Here is a 22,766-nt window from a genome sequence, read left to right as displayed (position 1 = left end):
CCCGCCCTGAGACCCGCCCCGCACATTCTACAAACCCGCCCAGGCTCCACACAGCGGCTTTTACATATAAATGGCCTGTTCTGTGGCAGCTCAACCAAATTAACTGCAGCTCCAGTCAGACTGCTTCAAAACCGCCCAAGAAAAGAGGAGAAAACTGTAGCTCTTGCTGTAGCTCCTGCTGGGAGGCCTCAGACCTGCACCCCATTGGAGATCCAGACACTAGGGTATCTACTGGTCGGTGTGGACGACACCAGATTTCAACCACTCTCATAAGGGACACATTCAAGAGGCAGACTCAGTGAGCACCAAAGCCCTACTGTGTCTCCAGCACAGCAATTCTTCCGTTATAGACACAGCAGGTCCTCACAGCCAATTGGCCTGGAGGTCAATTCCTCCCAGTGTACCAACAGCAGTCAAGGCTTTTAACTACACCAAGACTTTCCACTCAGCCCACAAAGGGGTGTACCAAGAGCGACCACCTAGAGTGATTGGGGAAGCTGAGCTACCGGCCCCTATAGGTCACTGACCACACAAAGCCACTCCATCAACACAGGGAGGCAGCCCAAATGCGGAGACACCGAAGTATGTCATGAGTAGGAGAGATGGAGGAAAGCAAACTAATGGACGACACAGTGTTCAGAACCACATTTATAAGGTTACTCAAGAATCTTCTAAAAACGGCTGAGAAACTTGAAGAGACCTTCAAGGACCTTAATGAGAATACCAAAAAAATGGAAAAGGACCAGTCAGAAATTATGCATACACTGTCTGAAATAAAGAATATACAGAGTAGACCACCGCACCCAAAGAGTCAAACCAAAGATCTGGAATATGAGGAAGAAAAAAACACCCAAACAGAGAGGCGGAAAGAAAGAAGAATCCAAAAGTGTGAAGATAGCATAAGGAGCCTCCGGGATGGCTTTAAGCGTACCAATATCCGAATTTTTGGGGTGCCAGAAGAGAGAGAGCAAGATACTGAAAACCTATTTGAAAAAATAATGACAGAAAACTTCCCCCACCTGGTGAAAGAAATAGACTTACAAGTTCAGGAAGCACAGAACCCCAAATAAGAGGAATCCAAAGAGGACCACACCAAGACACATCATAATTAAAATGCCAAGGGCAAAAGACAAAGAGAGAATCTTACAAGCAGCAAGAGAAAGTTAGTTACCTACAAGGGAGCACCCATACGACTGTCAGCTGATTTCTCAACAGAAACTATGCAGGCCAGACGGGAATGGCAAGAAATATTCAAAGTGATGAATAGCAAGAACCTACAACCAAGACTACTCTACCCAGCAAAGTTATCATTCAGAATTGAAGGGCAGATAAAGAGCTTCACAGATAAGGAAAAGCTAAAGGAGTTCATCACCACCAAACCAGTATTATATGAAATGCTGAAAGGTATTCTTTAAAAAGAGGAAAAAGAAGAAAAAAGTAAAGATAAAAATTATGAACAACAAATACATATCTATCAACAAGTGATCCTAAAAATCAAGTGAATTAAAAATCTGAGGAACAGAATAAACTGGTGAACACAATAGAATCAGAGGCATAGAATGGGAGTGAATTGATAATTCTCAGGGGGAAAGGGGTGTCTGTGTGTGGGGGTACAGGAAGAGACTGGACAAAAATCATACACCTATGGATAAGGACAACGGGGGGGGGGGTAAGGGCAGAGGGGGGGGTGGGAACCGGGTGGTGGGGAGATATGGGGGGAAAAAAGGAGAAACAATTGTAATAATCTGAACAATAAAGATTAAAAAAAAATTTGGCTCTCAAAAGAAATTCAATCGTTGTACTGTTGATATTTGGCTCTGTTGACTAATGAGTTTGCCAACCACTGCCCTAGAACATTCCCAATGAATCAAAAGTCTAAGTATTTTACATGAAATATTTTAAGATACAAATACTATTTTCTAGGCACATGTAGACGTTTAGAGAATGGCACACTTTTCTTGGTGTGGTGTGTTAAGAAGACAAGAGAGAGACGAGATTTAAATCATGGGTACACGAGGGGAATTCCAGAGTCGGCCTCTGCAGAGAAAAACAGGAAGTGGCGCGCTCCGCTGTCATCTGTGCTAACGGCTGTCAGGAGCAGCGCCGATTTTCCTGGAAACATGCTTTATTCTTTATAGGGAACTTTATTAAGAATGTCAACTAATTCTTGCCATCCTTAAAATGTTAACTCTTATTCTGCATAAGGTCAAGAACTAGAGGTACACAAAAATGAGCAGTTGTGTTAGGGTGGAGGGGGTTAGGGAAAATGCCCCTTCCTGTGACATTTCTACATAATTACTTGCCATCACAGTGAAATCATTATTAAAGATAATGACCTAATAACTTGGGGTAGATGCAGGAGAGGGATTAAAAGGTAAGTGCCCCTATGTGGACATGTTTGCATCCTCATGCAAACAGACCAACCATAAAAGCACACTATGGGACAATGGGGAAATTAAAAAACTGATTGGATATTAGATAATAATAAGAAACTATTTTTTAAAATATGTTTTTATTGATTTCAGAGAGGAAGGAAAGGGAGATAGAAACATCAATGATGAGAGAGAATCACTGATCAGCCACCTCCTGCATGACCCCCCACCGGGGATCAAGCCCACAACCCAGGCATGTGCCCTTGACCAAAACTGAACCCGGGACCCTTCAGTCTGCAGGCCAACGCTCTATCCACTGAGCGAAACCAGCTAGGGCAATAAGGAACTATTTTAAATTTACTTTGGGTTATGGTAATAATACCATAGTATATCTTCAGCAATAAAAATAAATGACTATTGATATATATATACATATATATACTACAGCATGAATGAATCTCAACATAATTATGCTGAGTGAAATGGCACAAAGGTACATTTAAAGGAAATGTAAACTAGTATATGTTGACAGAAAGCACATCAGTGGCTGCATGGGGACGAGGAAGAGACGGATTACAAAGATACCTGGAAACTTTTGGAGGTGGATGGAGGTGGTGGCTTTAAGGACACATCTGCCAACTTACCAAACTGTACACTTTAAATATGTGCCACTTATTATATGTCAGTCATGCCTCATTAAAGCTGTTTACATCTTAGAGATACATACTGAAATGTTTTTAATGTGTTTTAAATTCCCTGATTTTTTTTTTTTGGGGGGGGGGGGCAGTAATAGGTGAAACAAGATGGCCCCATCGATTACTGTTGAAGCTCGTGCTACATACATTTGGGTGGGAGAGGGGGCGCTTCTCATCCCTCTGTGTTTGGGTGTATTTGCTAATTTTCCTAAAAGAAGTTTCTTAACAGACCTGTTAACTCATTTAGTTTACTCCTACTCTTACAATTTCATGTCCTAGTTCCATCAGAACTTAATCATTTTCTCCTCATTCTTTCTAATGCTTTACAATTCTAAAATTATTCCCTACCCATTTCCTGCTCTCCTCCCAAAACGATTAGAAGGTATACTTTAAGTTTTAAAAAATATACTGCAGAGCAACCAATAATCATACAGCTAGCTACAATATCAATCTGGCTTATGTATTCATCCATGCACTCACATTACAAGTTCCTTCTTTGAAAATGAAACACACACCCCTGCCCCCCAAAAATGGCTTAAATAATACAGTCCAGTGGCAAGGGGTTCAGTGCCTTCAGAGGTCCCACTCCATTTCTCCCTCAGCTCTGCCCTCGCCCTCCTCGTGTGAACTCCGGTCTCCGGCTGGCAGCAGCATTGCTGCCGCAAGTACAGGCCTTCCACCTTTGTGTAATGAAACACAGAGGCATCCCTTTACTGAAACAAGGCAAAGTTCCCCTGCGGTCTCCACAGAACTCCCTCTGGCATCTGAGTCCTGTGCCCAGTCTTTAACCAGCCTCTCTCCCACAGGATGTCTTACTTGGGCCAAGCTCTTGAGCCCCATCACTGCACACGGAGAGGAGACTCCCAGTGCTGGCACGGAGCCTAATCAGGGATCACCACGAGCACAGGGGTGCTCTGCTCAAACCTGATGGCTCCTATGCAATGGGAAGGAGGCGGGGGTAGTGCAGAATGGATGCTGTGGTTATAATAATGTCTATCAAGGCAACTATGTTAACATTTAAAAATTACTAGGCAACTATTTTTAAAACTTGGAGTGTAAAATTCAGAGAGAGGATTATTCTGTGGCTATTATTCTAAAAGCTGCTTCTCTGGTTCCCTATTAATTTATCTGCTTTTTTTGTTTTTATATTGTACTAGAGGCCCAGTGCACGAAATTCATGGGGGGGGGGGGTGGTCCCTCAGCCCGGCCTGCACCCTCTCACAATCCAGGACCCCTCAGGGGATGTCTGACTGCTGGTTGCATGGGATCAGGCCTAAACCGGCAGTCGGACATCCCTCTCACAAGCTGGGACTGCTGGCTCCCAACCGCTTGCCTGCCTGCCTGATCGCCCCTAACTGCTCACCTGCCTGCCTGATCACCCCTAACCACCTCTGCCTTGGCCCCCTGTGGCTTCGTCTGGAAGGATATCCGGCTGTCTGGTCTAATTAGCATATTACACTTTTATTATTATAGATTCTCCAGCATATCCTAGGTCCCTTTTCTTCCCTCTTCCCCCTCAAGTTGATAAAATGTGTTCACTTTATCAACTATATGCTGATGATTAGAAAATCTCTTTTCTCTTTCCTGGGTTTAGACTACATATTCAACTGCTTACCATACACCACCATGTGACTAGAGGATACTCAAACTTCCTATGTCCAAAACTGAACGCATAACCTTACTTCTGTAACCCCTTACCTCCTCTTCATTCCCTGTTTTGGTAAACACTTCTCCCAGTGCTTCAAGCCATGTCTGAAGGCTGTCCCTCTTCCTCCTCCCTCCAACTAGCACATGAAACCACATCTGTGGATGTTAACCTTTATCGCCCCATCGCTGCCACAGCCTTTGTCAAGTCCCTACCACTGCAGCTGTCCCCTAACTTAGCTGCTTTCCCTTTTAGAACCTTCTGCCTCCTCCCAATATTCTTCACCGTTACCTAGATGTACCTTTCTAAAGTACAAAACTGATCATATGTCACTGACCCATTTAAAAACACTCAGTGGCCCTAACTGGTTTGGCTGAGTGGATAGAGCCTCGGCCTGCGGACTGAAGGGTCCCAGGTTCGATTCCGGTCAAGGGCATGTACCTTGGTTGCAGGCATATCCCCAGTAGGGGGTGTGCAGAAGGCAGCTGATCAATGTTTCTCTCTCATCAATGTTTCTAACTCTCTATTCCTCTCTCCCTCCCTCCATGTAAAATACCAATAAAATGTATTTTAAAAAATTAAAATAAAAAATAAAAACACTCCGTGGCTTTTAAAAACTTTGAGGGTAAGTTCAAAACGCCACACAGCCTACGAAGTCCTGCTAATCGCTCCGACCTCATCTTTTACTGCTTCCTTCCCTGCACGCCGGGCTTTCATCGGCTACTTGCCGTTCCCTAAACATGCGCTCACTTCTCTGCCCTGTGCCTGGAGGGTTCTTTCCTGCTCCTCAGCCTGGCTCAGGCCTTCCTTCTCTACACCCTCTAGTCGGGGCTCAGATGCTCCTCTGTGCTCCCAGAGCACCTGCAGTCACCACTACCAAAGTAAAGTTAACCTTTCACTGAATTCCCACCGCCCACTGGATGGAGGCACGCTCCTACACAGACACACAAATGTGAACCCACCAGGGCCAGCACCGTACATGGCCACAGCAACTCATCAACATACTTTGTCTGAATGAATCAACTATGAATGTATAAACGTTACATTCACATCGTTTTCAGGACTTAATTTTTCAAACACTTTTCTGTAGCAATATAAATAGTCCACCTCCCTCACATTTTTAGAATAATGATCAAGTACAGCTTCTAGAAAAACAGTGATTGCCTAATCACAAGTTAAAACTTCCTCTAAAGTTATTCTCTGGGCAGCTTAGTGTGCAAACACATGCCACTGGGGAGCAAATTAAGGCCAGGACCCCAGGGTAATGGGATAGTACATCCTGAAGTAGTCCCAGAAACTGAGAGTGAAGGAAGAAAGTGCCTTCCGCCTAGGGGAGGGACAAAAAGCTGGGACTTCCAGGCCACAAGACTTCAGAAAATAATGAGCCTTCCAGGATACCCACTCATACTGTATCTTCCACTCTGGGAACAATAACGATCCTTCTCCGCTGGCTTCCAGAGCCCTGTGCACTCACGGGAATGCCAGCAGGGTCCTCAAATAAAAGGGCTTCTATAAGGAGCCATTTCTATAAACGATGAGAACCACACCTTAGATCACCACAGAGGAATCAAAACACCCAGCTAGAGTTACAAGCAGTTAATTATCTAAGTCAAAGTTGATAAAGACAAGATAGTTCTTGCTGGAAATATTTAAAAATAGGTGGGTTGCTGATAATGCATTTAAAACTCAATTCTAGAGATCAACCAAAGGACTTGTATGTATCCATATAAGCCTAACCAATGGACATAGACAACAGAGGGGTGAGGGCATGAGTGGGGGGCAGGGGGGGGGGGCAATGGGGCGATAAGGACACATATGTTAATACCTTAATCAATAAAGAAAAAAATGCAAAAACAAAAAACCAACTCAATTCTAAGTGCAGTGCTTTAGAATTTAGTAGGTTAACTAACCTCTCCCCAGGTAGTATAAATTTTGAAGCTGGTGACAGATGAGAAGTTTGCAGGAGGCCCCCAAATTTGTTTTTAAAAGAAATAGCTAAGCAAGTTTATAGTGACCTTTTCAAGGGCAAAATTGCTAAAAAGCAAAACAGAAGGAACTAGCTGTTCTCATCTCAGTGAGAAACCTAAGCAACACAGGGGGTTATTTTTCTCCTTCTATTTCAAGTTAGTATCTGGTTTAAGTCACATTTTACAAGTATGAAAACTTAAGTACAAAGTAAGTTTTAAAAAAACTCACCTGAAATAGCTTAAAGAACTAATGATACAGATTTCTGTGCTTTTGAGTGTTAAAGCCTCTACGACACGGGAGATTTCTGCCGCCACGGTTCCACCTGGGGTGGTTTCTGTGCATGGTACGAGTGTGCATGCTACAACAGCTAGCTTGTAAGGGGCTGGTGAAACACTGGCATATTGCACAAGGAAAACCTCATGTAATCCGATGGCCTACATTTATTTTAGTACCGGGAGACCTATACTGGACTCCGATCTCTTGCACTGTAAGATGATACATTTGTGTTGTTTTAAAGCCACTAAGCTTGTGATAATCTGTTTCAGCAGCAATAGAAAACCAATGTACCTAAAAAGATCACACTACTTGCCAAGGTCCCCCAGTGACTATAACAGGTCTGAGTCTTTCTTGTCCACTGTTCTTTCCTTCACACCACTGCACTGACAGTTACTCTAAAATAAAAAACATCTTTGTGTATAAAAAAGTCATATAATTCCCCCAAAACATTTACTATGTAAAACAGAAAGATCAAATTGTTCCTAATTAAGCCAAGCAGTGTTTTATAATTTCCTTTCTTGTACTGTTTTGTGTTGAATTGCTTCTTTTTGTTTGCTTAGCTTAATATAAAACATTAATTGTTCCAACACTGTCCACAAACACCTTGCAGTACAACTGGTTAAATAGCTTATTAGTTCATAGTCTGAATTTTCACTAATGTTCTGGGTAAATTTTTTTTTCATTCAACAGAGGCCTTTAACCAAGAAACTCTTGTGTTACTCCCTGTATTGTTACTTTGATAATTTATTCTCCTTAACTGTCTCTGTTCTCTCCTTTGTGGAATTCTAATTGGGCAGATTTTGAACTCCTGGATCCATCACCTAATTTTTTTTTAACTTTTCCCTTGTACTTTCTATATCTCGATTTGTTTCACTTTCTGGAAGATTTCTTTACTTTCCAGCCCTTCCGCTGGACTTCTTCAGTTTTTTGAACACTGTCCTCCTGATTTGTTCTTTCTCTTTCCTTTACATGCACATTGTTTTTGTTTAATGAGTCCAATATCTCAATCATCTGAGGAATATTTATGGTGTTTTATTCTAGTTCTTTTCCAACTCATTAGCATGTACTTCCTCCAGGTTCTTTTACTCAGTTCATTTATTTTAGCTTCCTTCATATCTGGCTGTAACAGGGAAATTCGCAGTCTCTGGCTCCATCTTGTTCAAGCTTGTGTGGGTCCCATGGCCTTCAGGCTAACAGCGCCTGCTTTGTCTTGCATGCAGACATGTTAATCATTAGAGGAATTCCAAAAACAGCCCCTCCCATTTCCCCTTCCCTTGACATAAAAGAAGCCTGAACTCGGTCTTAAGATGGATCTGAGGTACCACTAGGCTCCCATCTTCTCAGCTGGGATCTCATTGGTCAATAAACTTTTCCTTACTTCAAACTCTGACGTTTGAGTTTTGGACTTTTGAAGCATCTGGCACACAGACTTTGGACGGTAACATGGTGATGATGGACTGTCCAAATGAGGCTTCCATGTGTACATCCAGCATGCTAACTGGTGGGTTCAATGAAAGGCATTAAGATGGCAAGGTGACTTTTGCCTTGGGGAACCCACAACTGCAGATATTACCAGGTCTTTTATGTAGAACCTAGAGAAGTAATTGCCTGAAGGCCAATCTTAGGAATTCGAGCCTGGTTGAAAGCACTCTAAGAGTAAGGTGGTTTAAAAATGCTGGCTTGCTTCTAGTCAGTATCCCCTGTTCAGGCAATTAGGTTGATGATGCATTTAGTAAATTTTCTATCATCCATTTTAAAAAGTATCTCTCATCCAGGGTTTTATCTCCTCTCTCCATTCTCTTTTTCTTTGTGGGCTTTATCTTTTTAGACATTTTTTTTTTTGTTTATTTACAAGTTTTACTCTTTTATTTTACATGCAATAAACTGAAATATCTCAAGAAAAACAATTTTAAATATGATGTTACATGCAATAGACACCAATTATTCAAGAAAAAATCATCTTACGTATATTACATGCAATAAACATTAATACTTCAACAATAAAAAGATATATTACCAAAACTCTACTAACATAAAATATCATAAAAGTTGTAGGAAATATTAAAAATCTGCAAATAACAGGATTACTTCTATTATATTCTAGTATATATTTTCCCCCTCTGGCTCTATTTCTGTTCATCAGTTTATGCTGTTCATTATATTCCACAAATAAGTGAGATCATATGATATTTATCTTTCTCCCACTGGGTTATTTCACTTAATATGATGCTTTTAAAGTCTATTTTGTTGGATGTGAGTAATGCTACTCCAGCTTTTTTTCTTTTTCATTTGCATGGAAAAATTTTTCCCATCCCTTCACTTTCATCCTGTGTGTGTCTTTTGTTTTGAGGTGGGTCTCTTGTAGACAGCATATAGTTGGGTCATGTTTTTGTATCCATTCAGCTACCCTACACCTTTTGATTGGAGCATTCAATCCATTTACATTTTGAGTTATTATTGAGAGGTACTTAATGCTGGCTTGGTGGTGATGAATTCCTTTATCCTTTTTTTGTCTGGGAAGCTCTTTATTTGACCATCTATTTTGAATGATAGCCTTGCTGGATATAGTAATCTTGGTCTCAGATCCTTGCTTTCCATTACCTTGAGTACTTCATGCCATTCCCTTCTGGCCTGTAGAGTTTCTGATGAGAAATCAGGTGTCAGCCTTATGGGAACTCCTTTGTAGGTACCGGTTTTCTTTTCTCTTGCTGCCTTTAAGATTCTCTCTTTGTCTTTAATTGTTGGGATTTTAATTATGATGTATCTGGGCGTGGGCCTGTTTGGGTTCTTCTTGTTTGGGATTCTCTGTGCCTCCTGAACTTGTGTGAGTTTTTCCTTTACCAGGTTAGGGACGTTTTCTACCATTATTTCTTCAAACACCTTCTCTATTCCTTTCTCCATTTCTGCCTCTTCCGGCACACCTACTATCCTAATATTGATACGTTTCACATTGTCCCACAGCTCCCTTAAGCTGTTCTCCTGATTTTTAATTGTTTTTTCTTTTTGTTTCTCTAATTGAGTGATGTTTTCAACTCTGTCTTCTAATTCACTGATTCGATCCTTAGCTTCCCCTAATCTGCTGTGTATTCCTTCCACTGTGATAGTTATTTGTGTTAGGTAATTCTTTATCTCAAACTATTCTTTTTTCATAGTTACTACATCTTTTTTCATACTGTTGAGCATTTTTAACATCATTACTCTGAACTCTTGTTTCAGATAAATTTCTTATCTCTGCTTCATTTCTCTCTTCTTCTGGAGAATTCACTAGTTCTTTCATTTGGGGGTTCTTTGTTTCCTCATTTTGGTTGTCTGGGTTTGTGACTGTGTTTTAGGTAGATCCTCTATACCTCTCAGTCTCTAGTGCAGGACCGTGTTAAAGGCTGTTTCTGACTAATTAGATCAGGCAATGACTCAAAAGCCTCCAGAGACTGCCTGTGTCTACAGACTAATAGGATTCCGACTTGAATTGCCCCCAGGCAATCGTCCTCAGGTGTGACAAGACTTTTTTCAACAGGGTGGGGCAGTTGCTTCTGCCTGGAAGCTAATTATTACTTTTAATTTTTTAAATGGCCTCAGGGCAAGATGTTTTCCAATAGGGTGTGTCAACTATTTTCCCCCAGGCAATGCAGATATCTATGTGGGAAAGATGTCCTCCACTGCGTGAGGGAATGACTCAGCCCAGGAAACTTGGGGTGTCTGCCTTCTGTGCCCTGTCCCCCGAGTGCCCAGTCCTGGGTTCTGTTCTCACAGCTCCAGTCCACTTCACTCTCCCTCTGCCAGAGCACAAGGTGGGTGGCTCCACAGGGAATTTTTGTGCATTGGCCCTATAAGAGGGTGCCCAAACTTTCAGCTGCCACTCCCTGGCAGACAGTACCCCATCACTTTTCACAGCTAGATGTTATGTGGGTACCCTCCTCAGTTTGGTGCTCTTTGCTGGGGAGCCCAGCTTCGGGATTAGACCCCAGAGTTCTCAGTGGCACCCCTCCAGAGCTGAGATATCTCTCTGGGACTTCAGTTGCCGTATGTGGGTGCCCGGCTAGCCCTTTTGCACCTCTGCCCTCCTACCAGTCTCTATGCCATCTCCATCTTCGGTCCTTGGGTATCAAGGTCCTCTCCTGTGAGTTTTCCATTTATTATTCAGGAAGCCTTTCCTTATTTCAGTTGTAATTCCAGCTTGTACCTGGGAGCATGTCTATGCCTTTTGTTTTGTTTTTCATTCAGCAGAGGCCTTTTTTTTGTTAAGCAAATTCTTTAAAAAAAAAAATCATTTATTAAAATTGATTTTAGAGAGAGGAAGAGAAACATTGATCTGCTGCCTCCCATATGAACTCTGACCAGAGATCAAACCCGAAACCTGGGTATGTGCCCTGAATGGGAATCTAACCACCGACCTTTCAGTGTATGGGACGATGCTCATTCACTGAGCCACACCAGCCAGAGCTACATTTTTTTAAAAAAATTCCTTTAATGTCATGTAAAGTGGGGTTTCAGAGAGAGAGGTTGTGTGTGTCCTTTCTTATATTGGACAATTGGATCTGTCTTCCTGGTAACTGAAAACAAAACAAAACCACCTCTGTTCATTTCAAATAAAATGTACTTGAAAATAACTGAGATAAAAACAAAATAAAGCCAAAACCCACATTATTTAAAAAGAGAGGAAACAATTTATCAATTCAACATCCATAATAGGAGCACTTACTATATGGCAGGGACTAGCCGAGCACTTTACATAAATTATCTTATTTTAAATACTTAATCTAATATCTACTTTAATATACTGAATCCTATGAAACAAAATTATTACTTCTATTTTTCTTATCATTATTCCTATTTGCAAAGATTTAATTAATCTACTCAAGGTCAAACAGTAAATAAGTATTGGCACTAAAATTCAAACCCATACCTGAATATCCCTAAAGCCCATAGAAAACCAGATCTCATATGAAGAGGAGAAAAAAGAGCAAAAAACTTTAGTTTTTCATAATTACACTTAACTTTGGAGCTCCTAAAAATGAGATAAATTTCCTATAGCTAAACACCACTGAAAGAACATTTGTCTTATGTTTCTTACTAATTTTACCTGTTCTTAAGATAAGCAAGAAAATGGAATCTAGTAATTGCTTTTCTAAGAGGAGGTTCGGTTTACTTATTCTATGAGCCAGACTCACAGACAGCTAACACTGTTTCTAGTATCTTAATGAATTGTTAGTATATGCATATGTACGTAATAGAGACATGCAAAAGAAGTATTTGTGTATGTTAAGATGTCAGGTAGATACAGCAAGAACAAATAAAATAAAACCAAAATCCAAACCATACAAAACAGAGAGATAGGGAGAGGGGGGAAAATGAATTAAGATGATAGGTATGCATATCATTAAGTTAATGTATATGAAAGTATTGGACTAAGAAGGTCTATAAATGTCAGCTAAGCCTAGCCAGCATGGTTCTGGCATGGCTCAGTGGTTGAGCATTGACCCATGAACCAGGAGATCACTGTTTGATTCCCAGTCAGGGCACAAGCCCAGGTCGCAGGCTCAATCTCCAATGGGGGACGTGCAGGAGGCAGCTGATCAACAATTCTCTCTCATCATTGATGTTTCTATATCTCTCTCCCTCTCCCTCTCTGAAATCAATAAAAAAAAATTTAAGTCAGATTAATAATTAACATTTGGTGGCAAGGAGAGTCTTTTAAAATGTTAAAACTAAACTAAACTAAACTAAACTAAAATGTTAAAACTGCTGGTTTCACCTCATCAAAACTAGTGTTGTATATTGGCATAGTCTTATAATTCAATTTCATATCCAATAGGTAAATTTGGATAAAATTTACCAAAACACAAAGTAGGAAAAAAACACCAGTCTTTAACTAGTTTTGATTCATTAGTCTTAATTTAAGTTACTTGCTAACTTTCTAATATAGTTTCCAAATCTGCATGTATGTATGTACATGCATTTGACTACACAGATGTTTGCTTAGATGCCTTTAAGAGCTAAAATTTTATGACTGTATGAAAAATTTCAGTTCACAATGAAAACAGAAAACAAATCACAAATGAAAACAAAATAATGTCCCAACTACTAAAATGGAGAAATAAGAAATTGCTTTTCAAGGAAATAAAAGTTCAAATTTATAAAAATAAATGGAACATAAGCAAAAGAAATAGCTTATCTAAAAAAAAATCAGAAGAATGTTTATTATGTACAAAGATGATAAGACCAGGCAAATCTTTAGAGTACATGGTACTTAAGGAGACATAGCTGAGATCATAGAATTTGTCTTGCATATGAGAGGGCCACTAATAAAATGGATCCGTAATATTATCTACCCATTCTACGAGTTTAAGGCAGATAAAAATTCTGAAAACAGAATTTTTTTTACCATATATTTACATCACTGATAAACAGATTCTTAAAAAGTGTTTCTGAAAATGTTCAATATATCATAGACATTATAAAAATCAGGCCCAGATAATTAAAATATCACTATACCATCAGTCCCAAGAAATTATTTAAATTCTAATTCTCTTCAGTCACAGATTATGTAAAATTTGCATAACCATTTTATTTTCCTACAATGACTAGTTTATTACCTAAACTTTACCTGCCTAGTATTGATTTTTGTTCTTCTGATTTCAAAAATAATACAGTTTGAGTTCCCTAAGAGTATTACTTTCTTTCCTATTTGTATGTACTACACCACGTGAGATAAGAACCCAATCCACACTAACTCTAAATAATGGCCTACTCCTCTTCATTCTTGCTGTTTCTAGGTTTATAAAACCCAAGTCAGTAAAACAAAGCTTAATGCTATTGGTGTATGAGAGAAGCAACTTTATTTTAGGCATTTTGAAAATTCCCCGCCTTATTAAAAGATGCAGACTTTCATATCATTTACAGGAATGACAGAACTTGTCATTGAAGACTGTGTTTTCTAAACATAACAATCTCCCAGATGAGTCAGATGACTTGCAAACAATAGACCTTTTAAGAAATGTTTCAACATTCATAGAAGTGGCCAGTTAATAGGAGCACACACTGACTACTTAACATGACCTCCTAGATAAGGAAGATTGTCTTTATAAACACAAGGACAGACAGTATTTTCTAAAGATCATATAGGAAAATAATTTCATTGGGGCTTATTTGCCACATATGTGTATTTTTTAGTTACTTGATCACATGAGTTTTCTTCCAGTTTAAAAAAAAAAAAAAGCACCTCCCCCTTGGGTTTCTTTTATTTTCCTTTTAGTGGTAATTATTTGTATCACAATTAAAAATCATATTATTTTTGGACTCCAGAGCTCCGTGCTCTAACTTGTTCTGTAGTCAATTGTCTGTCATGTGAGATATGCTCTCCCAAGAGGTCATGGGATGTGAAAGGAAAATACTAGAACTTCTGTTTTTATTTTTCATAGTTTTTTTTTTTTTCAATTAAGCTCTACTATATTTAGTATATAGGTGACATAAATACCTAGTGGCTATTGACTGCATTTATTTCTTCAGTAGTTCCTAGAAACAGTAAATAGTAGATAAATGCTTAAGCGTACTTAAAACTAACTACAAAAATGAAAGCTGCTACAGTATAATGTCCTAACTTAATCTGTTTCAATTTATCTAAATGTGTCTTTTTTTGTACTCTGAAAGAAATGACCTCATGGTAGTATATAAATGGAAATGCTGATGAACAAAAGTGTAGCAGAGCTGAATTGGGGAATTTTATTTCAAGAAATCTCTGAGTTATTGAGACAATCTAATAGTCCAAAAAGTCATGTTACGCCCTAACTGATTTAGCTCAGTGGCTAGAGCCTAAACGGGCAGTCGGACATCCCTCAAGGGGTCCCAGACTGGAGAGGGTGCAGGTTGGGCTGAAGGACACACCCCACCCCGTGCACGAATTTCATGCACTGGGCCTCTAGTTGATATATAAAAGCCTAAGCAAACAGATGACCAACCGGTAGCTATGAAATACATTGACCACCAGGGGGCAGACGCTCAACGCAGGAGCTGCTCCCTGGTGGTCAGTGCACTCCTGCTCCCAGAGCGGGAGTGCCGCTCAGCTGACAGGTGCCCGATGCCAGGCTCATGGCTGGCAAGCACAGCTGCAGCAGTGAGAGCCTCTCCCACAGACACACCCCCTGCACGCCCAAATGTCAGCAGCAGGTGCAGCCGGGTCGGGATGAGCGGGAGCAGCATGGCATCCAGCCTGGGTTAGGGTTCAACGCGGACGGCAGGCTGGAGCCTGATGAGCTGGCGGGTAAGGCTGGGCTGTGGTGGCGCAGAGGTCCACTGATCCCCACAGGCCAGGCCGAGGGACCCCATGGTACATGAATCCATGCACCGGGCCTCGATGCATATAAGATCTTTGCTCTTTCCTCCCCCCTCTCCCCTCTTCCTTCTGAGATTCGTCAGTCTGTGCCACATTTCCATGCCTCTGATTCTATTTTATTCATCAGCTTATTTTTTTCCTTAGATTTCTTGTTCATTTTTTAATTTTTAGATACAATTGTTGGTAGATATTTATTGCCATTTTATTGTTCATATTTTTAATTTTTTCTTCTTCCTCTTCTTAAAAAATACCCTTCAACATTTCATGTAATACTGGTTTGGTGGTGATGAACACTCGCTGGCTGAGTGCAAGAAGGGGGGAAGGTAATTCAGTAGCATAGAGTGAACAGTACGGTCAGTCGGTGCAAACTCTGTCTGAGTTTCAGTACCATTCAAACCACTGGAGAAAGAATATGTTCTTCCACTTGGATTTTTGCTCAAAACCAGTCAATGAGTTTCCATTTCACAAAGAATAAAATCCAAAGTCGTTTCAGGGCCTGGAAGGCCATACATACACAATCTGGCTCTTAGCTACCTCTATGACTCTTTCCCCTTGACTCACAGCCACTCTGCCTTGAGGTTCCTCTTAACACGTTAAGCGCCATGTCAGTCACTGGTGACTGACACTATGCTTTCTGTTTGGACCTCGTCAGTCTCGGGCCGCCAGCGTATCAGTGAAATCGGGTATCGCGGGCTAAACGGAAAGGAAGACAAAACAGGCTTGGCACTTCAGTGTTAACATACAACCTCAGTACTTCCAGAGCCCTTGCACACTCTAGTCCCTCTGACTAAAATGTTCTTTCCCTAGGAATATGTGTGCCTTTTTCTTAATCCCTTACTTAAACATCACTTCACACGGCCAGGGTGACTCAGGGGTTGAGTGTTGACCTATGAACCAGGAGGTCACAGTTCCATTCCCAGTCAGGGCACATGCCCGGGTTGTGGGCTCAATACCCACTAGGGGGTGTGCAGGAGGCAGTTGATTAATGATTCTCTCTTATCATTAATGTTTCTCTCTCTCTCTCTCTCTCTCTCTCTCTCTCTCTCTCTCTCTCTCTCTCTCTCCCACTCTCCCTTTCTCTCTGAAATAAAAATATATATTTTTTTAAAAATCACTTTATCAGAGAGGCCTGCCCTATACACCCTTCATACCACCATTTCTCCTTCTCTATATTATTTTCCTGTTTTCTTTTTCCAAAGAGCAGTTATCATCACCTGATATAATATACACTTATTTATTTATTACATATTTCTGCCACTGGAGTGAAAGCCATGATGGCAGAGACAATGTCTATTTTGTTCACTGTTATTTTGTCAGTACCTGGCCCATTGTAGAAATAGCAGTGTTATTGTATGCACTAATAATGGTGACTGTACATGTCTAATTAAAATAACACATTTCAGAGACAAACAGCATCATAAATTATCAATACCATTGGCAAAAACATTAAATGGGGAAGGCATGTAACATGAATAGATGAATAGAAGGGGGGGGGGTGTAAATCCATATTCATTGTTTTTTTGAGGATACCTTAGAAGTTTATGTCCTTGATTGTGGTGGTCATAACAGGACTGTGTGTGTATATATATATATGCCCAAACTCACCAGATTGTATACATTAATTATGTGCAGTTTTTCTGTATACCAATTATTCCTCAATAAGCTAGGGGCAAAGAAGCCCACCTGTACTCCAATGCACAACAATAAGTAGGTCAAGAATTCACTACAGTCCTGGAAACAGCTTATGAACCTTTCCATTTTAAAAAAAATTGTGTTGTAAGGCACCATCCAATTTTAAATGTTCAGCCTTAGCTATATCTAGCAACAGCAACTATAGCATTTATACTACCATTAATTAAAGAGGTTTGGATTACTACCGCTAAAAAAAATGGGACTGTATTATACTCTCCTAAAATGAAGGAGTCAGAAGAAAAAGTATGATTCTTATGCTACTACACAGAAAAACAAAGTCTACGTTCTTCCCAATGTTGGTTATTCCTTTTTCACACATGGAATGTGCAAGAGCAGCGGTGGTAGGGAACGAGTGGGAGAGATGGCATGCGGCACTTAATTTCAGTAAATACTTCAGAAAACTTTAGAGATGACTAAGCAGCTTTCAAATAAGGCACTCTTGATACTGCCTAATGGAATGGCAAGGATATGTTTTTGTAGACTGTAAACATACGTATAATTGTCAGTGAAGACATTAAGTGCCAACAAACAAGCTATTCTTCCACTCAGTAACCACAATGCCCTGTTCAGTTTTGTGTCATATTTCTCAGCAAGTCCAAAAGACTAAGAAATCAGATGCCCATGGAATTCATGTGGAACACAAATATGTATTATTAAACAATAACACAATACTGACATGTTATATGTGTGCAAAAAAACTCACGCTGCATACCCTTTGTACAACAAAAAAATGTATTTCTAATGCTTCATTTATAATTCCAAGGCTGTATGCTCCTGATATTTAAATTTCTAACCTATGCCTTGCTATTTTATTTTATTTTTTTATTGTTATTTTAAAATATATTTTATTGATTTTTTACAGAGAGGAAGGGAGAGGGATAGAGAGTTAGAAACATCAATGAGAGAGAAACATTGATCAGCTGCCTCCTGCACACCCCCTATTGGGGATGTGCCCGCAACCAAGGTATATGCCCCTGACTGGAACCGAACCTGGGACCCTTCAGTCTGCAGGCCAATGCTCCATCCACTGAGCCAAACCGGTTAGGGCTGCCTTGCTATTTTAGCTATTTATGAGTACCTAGCTGGAACAGGATTCACTTTGTTATATACATTATGAATACCAGCAATAAAGTAATCAATCTTAAAAAAAACATGGCAATACAATTTCTGGTTTGTGGTCTGGCATGTAAGAGTTTGGAAAGTGTCATTCCCATCCACACAACAGGAAAAAGTTAACAAAGTGAAAACCAACAATTCTTACAGCCATTCGAGAACTGGTATCACAGAGAGAACCACTGCCCTCAAAATTGGAGAGAGAGGCAGATATAAAAAATCACAAGTTACCATGAGGAAAATCCTCTGGGGTATCCAGGACCAGTGTATAACCCGTAACTGATGAACTGCTGGAGGATTAGCGTAGATAAGTTTGAGAGTAAAAAACTCCACGGGTCCAGTCTTAGGGGGACCCCACACTTCTGTGAGTTTCGCCTCCAGGAACTCTACCATGTTCTTCAAGTGCAGATCAGAGAAAAATCTCCAGTGTTTTTCAGCAATGAGTGGGGAATAGGAGCCATTTTTACATAACCCAGAGCATTCTGTTCTTAACAAAGCCTATCCTGAAGAGAAACTACTTTACCAGAGCCTAATCAACGGGTTTTACCAGAAACTAACCAGCTCTGGGGAAGAGAATTATCCAACTCTAGCCCACACTAGCCTTCCATATAGGGAAAAAGAAATACCCAACTCCAGTGCCCTCTAGCCTTTTTGCATGAACTAAGTACAAACCAAACCAAACCAACACTGAGAAGTACTTGTGTTCATCACAGCCCAGGGCAGACTCACTAAGACTGAAATCTAAGCACAGCAGTACATACAGTTTCCCCTTCCCCACCACCTCACCATAATCTGTAACATGGCTCCTATAGAATAGGGAAATATTTAAGAAGTCTCTAGGGAAACTCAAAACACATACAAGAACACTGAAGGAAATTTTACCCTCACCTATAGCTACAGCAAACAGTATGGCCTAACCCCTATCCAAATAAATATAAAACCTCATAATAAAGGCCTATTTACCTCACTTCCTATTACCCAGTATTATCATGTCTAATTTCCAACAAAAAATTACAAGGAATATTAAAAGCAAAATGGCAACAGGATTCAAGTATTTCATAATCTTTAAAAAATGTTAAAAATGTAATCCTTGGAATTAGCAGTGATAAATTATATACAATAACTTAAACATATAGGTAACCATACAGTCACTAAAGTACACATTCATTTTATATTTAAGTAAATTACAACCTATCCCTTTAAAGTCAGAAGAAGCAAGGATGCTCAACCCTTAATGATACTACTCAACATCATAATACTGGAGGTCTTGGTCAATGCTGTAAGATACCAACAACACCAAACGTTTATGTATCAGAAAAAGGTTTAAAAATGTCACTATGTCGACATATTTAGAAATATAAAGTGTTCAGTAAGGTGTCTGCATAAAAAATTGGTACATAAAATTATTGGTTTCCTATATATTAGTACAATCCAATTAGGAAATATAAAAGACAAACAGAATTTCATGCAGAATAGTAATATAAAATCTATAAAATATCTAGAAACAAATTTAATAAGAAATGTGCAAAAATTACATGAAAAGGTCTATACAAATGAAGACACATGCCATGTTTCTCAATGAGATTACTCAATTTTAAAGATGTCAATTCTCACCTCTTACTCTAAATTTAATGCAATCCTAAATTAAACACCTATAAAAATATGCATTATGAACTATCTCATACAAATAAAAACATGAAGAAAATAATAAGGGCTCAAATAATAATCCAGCTTAAAAAATAAGACATTACCAATACAGTTGAAAAAGATCTATGAAGCAGCAAAATACACTAACAGCAGCAATTAAAACAATATGGTAGTATATGTGTAAACACATGTACCAAAAGAAAAAAATATTTCAGAAGTGGACTCTTAAATATATGAAAGCACAGTATATAATAAAGATGACATTTCAAATTACTAATAAAAAGATTGGCTATTTAATGACTGTCTTTAGATAGTTGATTAGCATGAAAGAATAGTTAAACCCCCACCTCACACCACACAAATCAACCAAACTTCCACACTTCACAGATCAAAGCGCTAAATATAAAAACCAAAATTATAAAAGTAGTGAACAGGAAGATAGTGGACAAGTAGCACTAGGAATCTGCATCGCCACCCAATAACCGCAGGGGCAGGATCAGCCTGATGGAGTCTGTTCAAGGCTTACAACCACCGGCGGAAGGCTTGGAAGGTAAACCAGTTAATTTCAGTCAATGTCAGCCCTTAGCACAGTAGCATTACCGATCAGCCAACTGTTGCTGTGTTCCTAGAGCAGCTCACACACAGCTATGGTAGCCAGAGGAGGCAAAAAGGACCCGGTCCTCCAAATATCTCCACTTCTGATCACAGAGAAGAAAGAGAGAGGCAGCCAGTGTCGGAACACCTCCCCACACTGTTTGTTGCAAGCCACTTCTTGTCTGGCTGCAGTGACTTCCAGGGGATTTAAAAAGCTAGCACCTGCCTGGCGGGTGTGGCTCAGTGCTTGAGCATCAACCCATGAAGAACCAGGGAACCAGGAGGTCAGGGTTTGATTCCCGGTCAGGGCACATGCCCGGGTTGCAGGCTCGATTCCCAGTAGGGGGCGTGCAGGAGGCAATTGATCAGTGATTCTCTCTCATCACTAATGTTTCTCTCTCTCCCTTCCTCACTCTGAAATCAGTAAAAAAATATATATTTATTTTTAAAAAGTCAACAACCCATTCTCCTCCTCCCCCCACCCTTCATTTTTCATATTTTACCCTTTGGGGAGCTAGACATAACAGACTAAGACATTCAAAAACAACTGCATATATGAGGGAAAATTAGAAATTGACTGTGAATACCCAGGGAAAGGCTTAGAAAAGATCTTAAGATTATACCTCATTTGTCCTTTTAGGCTATCACAAACAAACAATAAAACATAAACTCACTTATTCAGCCAGCCAGCCAGCATGTAATAGATTCTTCAAGGTATTAGATTTGATCCTTTAGATACAAAGTAAATATGGTCAGGGCCCCTATAGAATTAAATATGTGGTGGGAGAGACTAGAGAATAATTATTACTATGTAAGAAGTTCCATGCCATAATAGAAAAATGAAGTAAAGAGCTGGTGGGAATGAAGATAAATATTTGCTAAGTCAGGAGATAGCTGGGGAAGATTTTGTAGAGGTGACTTTTGATCTAGATGAACAGAAAATGGGGAGGTTGGAGGGCAGGATTACGGTAGAGGTAACAATATGTGCATAGTTTAGAAGACACAAAAACATGGGGCATGTGCCAAAAAGAAGTCAGCCAAGACCACTTACTACCTAATATGACTTTGAGCAAAAAACTGGTTCTATTTCAACTGGAAAATAAGGATAATGGTATCTTCCTCCAGGCAGGCGTCAATCAGGCTAGCAGGGGAGTCGTTAGGGATGATCAGGCTGGCAGGCAGAAGCAGTTAGGGGCAATCAGGCAGGCGAGTGGTTGGGAGCCAGCAGTCCTGGATTGTGAGAGAAATGTCCAACTGCCTGTTTAGGCCAGTTGGATCAGGCCTAAGCAGGCAGTCGAACATCCCTTGAGGGGTCCCAGATTGGAGAGGGTGCAGGCTGCGCCGAGGGACAGCCCCCTCCAGTGCACTAATTTCATGCACCGGGCCTCTAGTCTATATAATAAAAGCCTAAGCAACCTTTATGGTGGAACGACTGGAACAACCTGTCTCTATGATGCGCCGCTCAGCCAGAAGCCGGGCTCTTGGCTGGCAAGCACAGCTGCCATGGCAGGAGCCTCTCCTGACTCCACGGCAGCACTACTGAGCGGTGGCAGCAGGAGCAGCGGGCTGGGATGAGCTCGAGCGGTACGGGGCTGGGATGAGCTCGAGCGGCACGGCGCCCAGCCCTGATTTGGGCTCCTCCCTGGCTGCCTGCCACTTGGCGCACTGCTACATCCCCCAAGGGGTCCGGGACTGTGAGAGGGATGTCCGACTGCCAGCTTAGGCCCGATCCCGGTGCCATTCTCTCTAGAAGGCAGTCAGTCTGAACAACTCAGTGACTCAGGGAAGCACAGGGAACTCAGAGTGAGCCTGCCTCCGCGCTTGATTCACCCACTCGATGGTGTTCACAGGACAGACCGTGGTGGCCCAGCCCATGCATATGCAGCAGCTGCTGAAGCTCAAGCAGCAGGCCATGCAGCAGCAGAAGGCCATCCAGCCACAAGCTGGCAGTCAGACATCCCCCGAGGGGTCCTGGACTGCGAGAGAGCGCCGGCTGGCTGAGAGACCATCCCCCCTTCCAGTACACGATTTTCGTGTACCGGGCCTCTAGAGTTTCATAAGCACCCACCCAATCTATACATGTATTACTTCATACTTACAGGTTGAGGCTGTTCTGCAATACAGCAGTTGAAACACAACCAGAATTCACTCATGCTTATAGTCCAAAGTATAAATGAGCACCAAGGAGTTTCCAAATCTCTACTTGGGAAGCTTCACAAAGCACACTCCTCAGTATGATGGATGTCCAATGATGTCAAAATAATAATTTTAATACTTCTCTGTGTTTTTGTTCCTGGAAGTCAAGTATCTTATGTAGTCAAATTAATTAAGAAAAAGACAGAATGTTTCCTTTCTTTGCTTGTGGTTCTACAGAGACTCGTTTCTGAACCACCAGGAAGGTATAAATGTTGTCTTGGCTCAGGTAGTCTAGAAAA

The 22,766-nt window shown here is 40.6% G+C and overlaps 1 protein-coding gene across 3 annotated transcripts in view; it reads right to left on the bottom strand.

Moving 5' to 3' along the window:
- CDC42SE2 (CDC42 small effector 2) overlaps window positions 1–22,766 on the bottom strand; it is a 99,911-nt gene that overhangs the window by 10,970 nt on the left and 66,175 nt on the right. For all 3 annotated transcript variants that reach the window (XM_079771759.1, XM_079771758.1, XM_079771757.1), the window contains exon 3: window positions 22,431–22,758. In XM_079771759.1, the coding sequence (XP_079627885.1) occupies window positions 22,431–22,484 (54 nt within the window). In that variant the 5' untranslated portion in view covers window positions 22,485–22,758. The remainder of the gene's footprint in view (window positions 1–22,430; window positions 22,759–22,766) is intronic.

Source organism: Cnephaeus nilssonii, assembly GCF_951640355.1.
Source record: "Cnephaeus nilssonii genome assembly, chromosome: 5".
In the NCBI taxonomy this organism is placed as follows: domain Eukaryota; kingdom Metazoa; phylum Chordata; class Mammalia; order Chiroptera; family Vespertilionidae; genus Cnephaeus; species Cnephaeus nilssonii.
The sequence above is the reverse complement of the archived record's forward strand: the minus strand, read 5'-3'. Positions and strand labels throughout refer to the sequence as shown.